The sequence below is a fragment of the Pangasianodon hypophthalmus genome, chromosome 7 (assembly GCF_027358585.1).
Source record: "Pangasianodon hypophthalmus isolate fPanHyp1 chromosome 7, fPanHyp1.pri, whole genome shotgun sequence".
NCBI lineage: Eukaryota > Metazoa > Chordata > Actinopteri > Siluriformes > Pangasiidae > Pangasianodon > Pangasianodon hypophthalmus.
The window spans coordinates 3,348,797-3,360,471 of NC_069716.1; the positions used below are offsets into that span (position 1 = coordinate 3,348,797).

At 34.1% G+C, this 11,675-nt stretch overlaps 2 protein-coding genes across 2 annotated transcripts; both read left to right on the forward strand.

The window, feature by feature from the left end:
• Positions 1–3,610: 3,610 nt before the first annotated feature.
• LOC117597670 (uncharacterized) lies at positions 3,611–5,383 on the forward strand. The gene is made up of 6 exons (XM_053235293.1): positions 3,611–3,653; positions 3,878–4,258; positions 4,437–4,553; positions 4,687–4,767; positions 4,863–4,906; positions 5,162–5,383. Exons 1-6 carry the CDS (start codon positions 3,611–3,613, stop codon positions 5,288–5,290), a joined length of 795 nt encoding a protein of 264 aa, XP_053091268.1. The 3' UTR covers positions 5,291–5,383.
• A 2,467-nt stretch (positions 5,384–7,850) lies between these two features.
• On the forward strand, positions 7,851–9,445 carry LOC128318612 (uncharacterized). The gene is made up of 6 exons (XM_053235580.1): positions 7,851–7,893; positions 8,085–8,477; positions 8,611–8,688; positions 8,823–8,903; positions 9,025–9,068; positions 9,317–9,445. Exons 1-6 carry the CDS (start codon positions 7,851–7,853, stop codon positions 9,443–9,445), a joined length of 768 nt encoding a protein of 255 aa, XP_053091555.1.
• The last annotated feature ends 2,230 nt before the right edge of the window (positions 9,446–11,675 follow it).

Genomic DNA, 11,675 nt, shown 5'->3' on the forward strand with positions numbered 1-11,675 from the left:
GTCTCACGGCCCACTTATGTATATAACCAAGTGCAAAGGTTTGCTACTCCTCTGTTTTAACAACAATATGCAACAAGACAGTATATTATTACATTTCAAAATAAAATAAATACCAAAATATAATTAAAAATCAATTCCAAAATTAAAAATAAAATTACCAGCCAAAAACACCAGCCAGCAGCCATAATCAGTTGTAATACTGAGAGGCGGTGTTAATATTAGCTACACTGCTGATGCCCAACAAGTATATTCTTTTGTGTTCAACTGAAAATAGTCTAAAAGTCTTCACGCGCTTCACATGTCGGGCCGAGATCCAGCAGCAGCTCAACACAACCTGCACTGAACTTCCTGATTAGAGGCTTGTGGGAGGAGCTTCTTATAATCCACCAGATCAAAAGCTTTTCACTTTTTCACTCATCAGCTGCCGAGTCGCTGCAGGGCTCAAAGATCATTCTTCATTTGTCCTGATCTCATTAAACATCTTCAGGTGCCATTTCTCAAGATCACTTGACCTTGTGACCTCCATCTCTTCTTTATTTATGTTTTGAAAAAACTATTAATAGGAGAACTGGACTATCATTAAGTTTGTTCTTCTTGGAAATTTGCTGTGGTATAAGAGGAATAAAACACTTTGGCATGTGCTGTTAAAGGAAAATAATCAACTTCAGTGTGGTAACAGTAACTCTGCTTCATCACTGTGTACTGTATTTAGCTATATTTCTTGATATCGTAAACTTGTCACACTGTTTTCACAATGTTATCTATATGTACAGAACACATGTATTGTCATGTACTGTAGTCCTGAAGGCCTGACAATTCATCTTACAGAAATACTGAAAATACAGTTTCTTATGGCAGTAAAAATGGACTTGTCTTGACGAAACTTAAGGCCACAGCACCGCCCTGTAACCACAGACCAAAGCCAGAGTAACGCTAAATAATCCCCTAATTTATCCCCATCACCATGAGGTCTACGTGGGTAGAATACACCTCTGACTGTTTTTTCTGCCGTCTTCTTATATGAGGTGACGTTTTTGTAAGAGCTTTCTATAAGTGCCTTCTTCTTCTTCATCACTAATTCTCTTCTTTTACTCTAACTCTTCAGTTCTTACATTGTTCTCACTTCAGTTCTCTTTAACCCTTTGAATGTCAGAGCATTACTCTGTGAGCCGTCTCACACTGCACTGGCTCCAGCTACTGACACAGTATTTGTTATATATATATATATATATATATATATATATATATATGTGTGTGTGTGTGTGTGTGTGTGTGTGTATAGAGAGAGAGAGAGAGAGAGAGATACACACAAACAACATGGCCAAGAGTATGTGGACACCTGACCATCACACCCATATGTGGTGTGGGTGTTGAACAGCTCCTTTCCAGATTTAGATTTTGGAGTGTGACTTTGGGGATTTGTTTTCATTCGGTCAGAAGAGGGCAGGAACATTATCATGCTGGAACAGATTTGAGCCTCTTAGGAAGGGAAATTGTAATGCTACAGCATGCAAAGACATTCTGGGCAGTTGTGTGCTTGCAACTTCGTGGCAACTGTTTAGGGAAGAACCACATATGGGTGTGATTGTCAGGTGTCCACTCACACACACACACACACACACACACACTTACATATTTACTTATTTATTTATATTGTATGTACTTTCTTAGGATCAGTTCTAGACCACATACCTGCACACTAAATACAATGTCAAAATGCCTGCTACCATAGAAGGTGTACGTTTTTTTTTTTTTTTTTTTTAAGGCACTACTTAGTACACTATTTGGTATGTGGTCTGGGACTCAGCCTTTAGATTACAGACCTCTATTTTAGCTCCTGGTCAGGATTTTGTCGCTGTCCATGGTGTTGAAACTCAAGTGAAGTAACAATGTGAGTTAATTTTCTTGGTTGCATCACATAAAAATAACACCATGTATATCACTAAAAAGTAAGAATTAATTTTGCTGAATTTTCTTTTAGTTTTTCTTTAACATAATTACTTCACTTCATTTAATGATCTTTTTTTCAAAGACTAGATTTCCTATTACATGTAAGGAGTGAAAGTGAAAGTCTGTTGCTGTCCCTGGTGTTGAAAGTCTTGTGAGGTAAAAATGTAGTTGGTTACCATAGCAACATTAACCACAGAAGATCAGTCCACTACAAATAGTGTTAATGCACCTCAGTAACGTTTCTGCTGAATAATTGAATGAATAGTAGAAAGACATTAAAAAAGATGAACAAACAAACCAAACAAACAAACAAACAAATAAATAAATAAATAATCCAGCATTGTGTCTTATGTAAACAGCATTTTTTGAGTGACATTTGCATGCTCCTGAGAAAAGGTGAGATTTGAAGGCAGCATGGCATGTATTCTTCTCAGACAACATAATCCCATAATCCAGTTCACCAGACCAGAGTTCTGAAAGTTGGATTAAGTTAAATTACATTTAAACTCACAACTTTCTACAGCAAGCAACCAAGCACCTGTTTACACAAATGAAAGATGATTTAAATATACACCAGTTTTAACCACTAGGTGGCAGTGTTCAGCTCTGAGAGTGGAATCTAGGCTTAAACAAAATTTAGATATACAGTTGAAGAAAATATAATGTATTTATTGTCATTTCATGTGCTTATATTTACTGAAAGTTTTACAATCCTGTGGATTTGATACTATTTTTTTTATCTTTCTACATATTCAGACCTCGCTTATTGACATCATCATAGAACGTCGGTCCTCAGTCCCTTTAATAACTGATCTGTTTTAATCAACATGTATTTATTTAAAAATTAAAGGTATAATCTGGATATTTTATTTAACTTTTTTGAAAGGAGTCTTCAGTGCCGGTGTTTTGTAACAGTCAGAGTTAAGACTCATTTATATCTAAGTCCTCAGATAACACTGATCCTCTTCATAATTTCAGTAGATCCTATATTTATATTTTCATGAACACATTTACATATTCACTGATTAAAAGAGTTCTCTGTATTCAGTGATAGGTCACTTAGAGACCAGAAGTATGAAAGGCTATAATTGTATAACAAGTATAACAGTGTAGACTCAGTGGATTTATTTTAATTACATCGTAATAGAATTATTTTAAATGCATCAATTATATTATGAAAGTAGTGTGTGTAGCTCTCTGGAGTAAGAGCTCTTACTCAAACTCTCATGTTTTTATTTATTTCTTTAACTGCTCTGTACTTGTACTCTGTAATCTGCTTCTTTTGTAAATGACTTCCTATGAAAAAAAATTTTCTCACATTTTAAACAATGCTGATCAAGTGCTCAAGCAAGATTTTCTTTAAACCAGGTTATGAGTTGGGCCTTAAAATAAATTTCAGAAAGCTTTCCATTACACGTGAGAGTATATGTAAACCATTTTGAATGAATTGGGTGAGATGGGGTTGGGGATAACACTGTGTGGCTTATCATGTCTATTTTTTTTTTTTTCACTTATTACAACCAATCATACGTCATATTCTGGGGCGTGCTCAGTACAGACCGCCTGTAGTATACATATAAATTCAAACCATGCTTCAAGTGCATTCATACTCTGTTGATAAATGAGATACAAACACTGTAGAATTTCTGAGAAATGAAAAATGACTGGTTTCTGGATTTTAATTTTGATCTTCAGCACCATGTGTAAGTAATATGAGCAAATTATTTCCATCTTGTTTAAAAAATTATATATATATATATGTATACATACACACACACACACACACACATATATATATATATATATATATATATATATATATATATATATATATATATATATTACTTTATATATACTTTACTTTAAATTGCTTTTGTATGTAGTTGTATGTAGAAGGAACTCCTAATTAATCCATTTGCTTTTCTAGATACAGTCCAACCTGGTAGACGCTGGGTTACTGCACAATCCCTCACAGAATCACCAGTTTATCAGCCTGATAAAGAGCTCAGTGTGGATATCGGAGACTCGGCTACTCTCCGGTGTTGTATTTCTGAAACAACATTTATCATGATATATTTGTTGAAGCAACCAAACAGAAAAAAACCTCAGCTTATAGTTAAGATCTTTAAAACTGATGGAGAAGCATTTTATAATGGATTCCAAAAGTCTCGTTTTCAAATAGAAAAATCTTCAAACTGCTTCAATATGACCATTTTAAACATCACTCAGTCTGATGAAGCCATGTACTACTGTGCACTGACATTCCCCAACCCTGTGTTTGGAGATGGAACTTATTTAAAAATTAAAGGTAGGATTTTGAGTTAAATTGATTAAGCTACTGGTTTAATGTAGTGATATTTTTCCTTATTACCATTAGCATGCTCAACCTGGAAGACAAATAATAGTGAAGTAGTGAAATGCTAACTGTGTTTTCTTCAACAACACTGAGTTACAGAATTTTAGTGAATAATGATTAACGTTTATAGGTGATAATGTTACTATTTTATCAGAAAAATCTAAACCAGCTCCGTGTGATAATTCAGTGGTGTGTAAACCAACACTGCATGGAAACAGCACTAATGTGAACAAACAAGACAAAACAGGTATGTTGTCTCATAATTCGTCATTAAATAATTATTCTAAATTCATAAAGCATATTTTGCCTATGAAATCATTTGTACTTATAACATGGTGAAATAACAGTATCAGAAATGACTAGATCTCTACATTCGACAGTGCTCGGTTTGGGAACGGCTTTGGGCTTTTGTGCACTTCTGATTTTCTGTCTCACTTATTTCATACTGAGGAGAAGAAAATGTGATGAAAGTAAGTGCTTTTGTCATAAAAATAATAAGTCCAGTAACATTTATTTCTATTAAAAATAACTAATAAGTCTATTTCTGTATTACTAGTAAACACTTCTATAGAAAATTCTTCAGGAACAAGGCAGGTACGTGTACAACAACAAAAAATATATATAGTATCGATTTTATATTATTATATACTTTATGGGTAATTTTTTTTTTCTGTAGATACCAATATGTCTCCTTTAGTTATGCGTGAGTCTCACGACTAAATATCCGACTCATGGATGTGCAGTGCTGCTCTTGTTCTGTGTAGAAAGTGTGTATAGTGCAGTTACTCATATTGTGTCGTTATTACTTGATTACTTGAGCTTGATTTCTTTTCATGTTTTTGTATTTTTTTTCAGGAATCTGAAGCTGAGACACTGAATTATGCAGCTTTGCAATTCTCCAAGAGGAAAGCCAAAGCTGAAAAAAGGAAAACTGGCTCATTAGATGAGTGTGTGTACTCCGATGTGAAGAAAACTGTAAGATAAATCATTCATAGCACATGGTACTATTCCACTGAAAAAACTGTGAAAATGTTTTAACTAGTAAAATATTCTGACTATAAGAAAATGTATACTATTTTTGTCATGAGATTATGATGAAACTACTAAAAGATTTTTAAACCAACATTTTTTTTTAAATTGCATTACTTTGCTGACAGATACATTTATTTCAGGAAATGATCTAATATTCTTTTACAATAATCTCATAACAAGATTCTGAAAAAAAATTACCTAAATTCAGTATATTATTTTATTACTGTACACTTGTTTAAAGCAAGTTCATTGTTTCTTTTAAGTTCCATATTATTAACTTTGACTAAAGCTGAACTTTTAATGTTGCACTGTAATGTTGCCTATGAGTGTTTTTTTTTCCTGAAGACACAGTAAATGTAAAATGTAATTTCATTAAAAATGTAAGCAAAACATAATGTTCAACATTATTCATAAATTTCTGTGTTTAAACAAAAATAATGCTGCATTTCTAGTGTATTTCCAAGAAGGATGTGGGTTGGCCTTAAACGTAAGTCAAGGACTGTGACATCCGCATTAACTGTGGGCGGGGCTTGTTTTATTCACCCATCTCTGTGCTTGTGTTTCTGACTCTAGTGAAAGGTCACCAAAAATCAAGTGTTATAAATGGATTCATGGATCCATGGATTAGATGATCAGGCAGGTTCACTGATATGAAACCAGAGAATACAGTGGGGATTATTAAATCTTGTTTCTGCCTCAACATTACAAAAAGAATAAAGACAACTGATGTGGTGTGAATACATACATGTTAATACATAACTTGCTCCCAAATGGCTTCCAACCTCTTTTAAGGCTGATTTTTATAATTATTTTACTTTATTGGCAGTGATGATTAAAGGCTTTTCAATTGGTACGAAGCCCAAAACTTACAACTGTCAGTCATTTACTGACCATGGAGGCTTTTTTTGTTGTTGTTGCTGCTGCTTTCTCACTATAAGTGAGTAAGTGCTATATCTTGCACTTTATTTTAGACTGTTGGGTTATTATATAAATGTGTTACCAATGTCAATAATCAGGTTTATTTACCTCAAAAAATAAGGCTAGTATGCATGAAGGCATTCCACAGGTTTAAAAGTTTAAAAGGATTAAAAACCTGCTCATTCTGTGGCTCAATCTCTAACTTTTACAATAAATAAATAAATAAATAAAGACAATAGAAAAAGGGCTGTTGGAGTTGCTCATTAACAGAAAATGGAAAAAGAAAAAATGTTGTTGAACCCAAATGAAAAAAGATATATTAAGACCCAAGTACTTTTTTGTTGTTGTTTCTTTCATAAAGCAGGAAATCAAAGTGATGTATTACATCTGGTTAGTGCTACTTAAGGATCACTCACACACACACACATATACACACACACACACAAGCACAGACAGGCATTAAATGCTCAAAAAAGAAAAAAGTTAAAAAAGGAGCTTCAAGATCCACCAAGGAAAAGGGTGAAACTCCCTGAGACGACATGAGGAAGAAATCTTGAGAGGAACCAGACTCAAACAGGAGCCCATCCTCATCTGGGTGACACCAGACAGTGCAACTATAAGTAAATCCCTACTACACCTGTGTAATATAGAATCACAAAGTGCAATTGTGTAACCAGGAAAATTCATTAAATTTTTGACATGAAGTCTATTTTGTTGAAGTTATCAACTGTTCACTGATTTAGACTTGAGTGCAAAACTGTTAATGGGAATTGTAGTCCTAAAGCTGTCAGAGCAATTGTAGTCCTAAGCCATTGTAGCAAAACTGTTCATATCAATTCAAGTTCAAAGCTATCTTCATGGTTTATAAGCAATACCCACAGTAATCTCATGTAACTTCAGGCTGTCTGCGTGGGGCCGTCCTCAGCAGCTGCGGGTGGTTAGACCAGGAGTGTCGAATTCAAATACTGCCCAGGCCAAAAAGTATTGGAATGGCAAGGTCAGCTGTTTTTTTATTTATTGATTTATTTATTTATTTATTTATTTATTTTGCTATACACTGAATGTTCATCTGGGATTGAGATGAAAATGTGAATATGAGACGATAGGATTCAGGCCTAAATTACTTCCAGGCTACAGACAACAGCACGGCCCAGAGATTCACACTTGAAAATTCGTAGAATTAAAATTATTCAACCATTTGTTTTTGTTACTACATTAGCAAGCTTTTGTATACATAAGTTGAATTCAGAGAGCAATTAAAATAAACAACAATGAGATGTTAGTGTAGGCACACGTGAGTGTAACAGTAAACCACATTTTCCATTTTGTCATAACATCTTTGTCATGATATCTCTGTGCAACACCAAAACACAAATATGGAAATATGTGGGGTAGATGTAGGCAGATCAGAATACCATGTGCTTCCTTATCATGTCTTTTCTTTTTTTTCTTACATCCAATCATGTCATATTCTGGGGCGTGCTCAGTACAGACCGCCTATAGTATAAATATAAATTCAAACCATGCTTCAAGCGCATTCATATTCTGTTGCTAAATGAGAAACAAACACTGCAGAATGCCTGAGAAATGAAAAATGACTGGATTCTGGATCTTAATTTTGATCTTCAGCACCATATGTAAGTAATTTATATAGATCAATAAAAATCTATATAAAACTATTTCTTTAAAATGCTTATTTTGTATGCAGTTCTATTAAATTTAACTCTAATATTATTCCTTAAAATTTCAAGGTCAATCTTTAATAGCACTTTGTGTATGATAATATATGAAGTACATTCATTACCTAATTAATGCATTTTTTTTCTAGATACAGTCCAACCTGGTAGACGCTGGGTTACTGCACAATCCCTCACAGAGTCACCAGTTTATCAGCCTGATAAAGAGCTCAGTGTGGATATCGGAGACTCGGCTACTCTGCGATGTTGTATTTATAAAACAACATTTAGAATGATATATTTGTTTAAGCAACCGAACAGAAAAAAACCTCAGATTATAGTTAGGTTCTTTAAAGATGGTGGAGAAACATTTTCTAATGGATTCCAAGAGTCTCGTTTTCAAATAGAAAGATCTTCAAACTGCTTCAATATGACCATTTTAAACATCATTCAGTCTGATGAAGCCACGTACTACTGTGTACTGACATCCCCCAACATTGTGTTTGGAGATGGAACTTATTTAAAAATTAAAGGTAGGATTTTGAGTTAAATTGATTAAGCTAATGCTTTAATGTAGGGATATTTTTCTTTATTACCATTGGCATGTTCAACCTGGAAGACAAACAATAGTGAAGTAGTGAAATGCTAACTGTGTTTTCTTCAACAAAAAAAAAACAGCTCTGTGTGATAATTCAGTGGTGTGTGAACAAACACTGCATGGAAACAGCACTAACATGAACACACAGGAGAAAACAGGTAAGGGAGTCTCATAATTCATCACTGAATAATTATCCTAAATTCATAAAGCATATTTTGCCTATAAAATCATTTGTACTGATAACATGGTGAAATAACAGAATCAGAAATGACTAGATCTCTACATTTGACAGTGCTCGGTTTGGGAACGGCTTTGGGTTTGTGTGCACTTCTGATTTTCTGCCTCACTTATTTCATACTGAGGAGAAGAAAATGTGATAAAAGTAAGTGCTTTTGTCATCAGATAATAAATCCAGTTAATTTCTATTATTTCTACTAAAGTTATTTTATTTTTTCTATTAAAAATCACTGATAAGTCTATTTATTTTTTAATAGTAAACACTTCTATAGAAAATTCTTCAAGAACAAGGCAGGTACGTGTACAACAACAAAAAATATATATAGTATTGATTTTATATTATTATATAATGAATGGGTAATTTTTCTTTTCTGTAGATACCATTATGTCTTCTTTAATTATGCATGAGTCTCACTACTAAATATCCGACTCATGGATGTGCAATGCTGCTCTTGTTCTGTGTAGTTCGTGTGTATAGTGCAGTTACCCATATTGTGTGGTTATTACTTTGAGCTTGATTTCTTTTCATGTTTTTGTATTTTTTTTCAGGAATCTGAAGCTGAGACACTGAATTATGCAGCTTTGCAATTCTCCAAGAGGAAAGCCAAAGCTGAAAAAAGGAAAACTGGCTCATTAGATGAGTGTGTGTACTCCGATGTGAAGAAAACTGTAAGATAAATGATTCTAAGCATATGGTACTATTACACTGAAAAAACTGTGAAAATGTTTTAACTAGTAAAATATTATGACTATAAGACAATGTATACTATTTTTGTCATGAGATTATGATAAAACTACTAAAAGATTATTAAACCAACAATTTTTGCTGACAGATACATTTATTTCAGGAAGCAAAATTATATGTGAACCGAAGATTAGAAATGATCTAATATTCGTTTACAATAATCTCATAACAAAAAGATTCTCAAAAAAAAATTACCTGAATTCAGTATACTATTTTATGTCTGTACACTTGTTTAAAGCAAGTCGGTAGTTTCTTTTAAGTGCCATTTTATTAACTTTGACTAAAGGTGAACTTTTAGTGTTGCACTTTTAATGTAGCCTATGTGTCTGTTTTTTTTTTTTTTTGTTTGTTTTTTTTCTGAAGACACAATAAATGTAAAATGCAATTTCATTAAAAATGTAACCAAAACATAATGTTCAACATTATTCATAAATTTCTGAGTTTAAACAAAACTAATGTTGCATTGCTAGTGTATTTCCAAGAAGGATGTGGGTTGGCCTTAAACATAAGTCAAGGACTCTGACATCCGCATTAACTGTGGGAGAGGCTTGTTTTATTCACCAATCTCTGTACTTGTGTTTCTGACTCTAGTGAAAGGACACCAAAAATCATATGTTATAAATGGATTCATGGATCCATGGATTAGATGATCAGGCAGGTTCACTAATATGAAACCAGAGAAAAGAGTGGGGATTATTAAATCTTGTTTCTGCCTCAACGTTACAAAAACAATAAAGACAACTGATGTGGTGTGAATACATGAAAACATGTTAATACATAACTTGTTCCAAAATGGGTTCCAACCTCTTTTAAGGCTGATTTTTATACAAATCTGTGATTTGATATGACACAAAAAAGGTTTTGTTCAATAGCTTAATATTCTGGCTTTGTGGAACATACATAAAAAAAATTACTGACATATTTTTTATTAATGGCATGTCTTTTTCCAAGCTATTGAACAAAACCTTTTTGTGTCATATCTGTGATTTGTTTGTTTGCTATAAAGTAAAAAAGCTGGGTGAACATCCTCTAAGTGTGGTGATTCCATAATTTTTGCTAGGGGTTGTAATTATTTTACTTTATTGGCAGTGATGTTTAAAGACTTTTCAAATGATACTGCCCAAAATTTACAACTGTCAGTCATTTACTGACCATGGAGGTTTTTTTTGTTGTTGCTGCTGCTTTCTCATTATAAGTGAGTAAGTGCTATATTTTGCACTTTTTTTTTTAGACTGTTGGGTTATTATATAAATGTGTTACCAATGTCGATAATCAGGTTTATTTACCTCAAAAAATAAGGCTAGTATGCATGAAGGCGTTCCACAGGTTTAAAAGTTTAAATTAATTAAAAACCTGCTCATTCTGTGGAATATTTGAGCTCCAAAAAAAGGAACAACATACAGTCTCTAACTTCTACAATAAACAAATAAAGTAATTAATTAATTAATTAAATATGAGGATATACCAGACTCTGAGACAAAGGTGAGAACCCAACACAAATTTATTAAAGGATTTGCCAAACAATGGGTATGCATAGACAGGGTAAACACAAAGATAAGTAGTGCAGGCTGGTGGGTAACAGATAGAGACACTAGGTAAATGACTGAGGGAAAGGAGCACACACCTCACGTGTCTTGGAAGGGGAATGCTGGAGAAAATGTAAGGAGACGTAGAGGAGCTTCAAATTAACACAGGTACTCACAGAGAAGAGGTCTATTCCTAGTTGAGGCCAGACAAAGAGTGCATGTGAGGTGTGTGCTTATATGGAGTCCTGATGAGTGTGGTGTTTGGAGACAGGTGCTGATTAGAACTCTGGGCAGAGAGGGCACTGACTGTTGGTCACAGAGCCTGGTTTTCCTGTTACATTAACACAGTACGCATTGTAATGGGGTTAGGTCCGTGGCAGGTTGATTGAGGGAGTTCTGTGCATACTCAGCCCAAGCGAGGAACCGCGACTCCAGGAAGTCTGGTGGCTGTGGCAGAATGTTCACAGGAAGTGGCTGATTTCTTGGATCTTTCTCTCGGTTTTGCCGTTGCACTGGGGATGGTAGCCAGAGGACAGGCTCACGGTCAAACCTAAGAGATTGAAAAAGGCCCTCCACACCCTGGAGATAAACTGGGGGCCTCGGTCAGAAACAATACCTTCAGGGAGGCCGAAGTTCC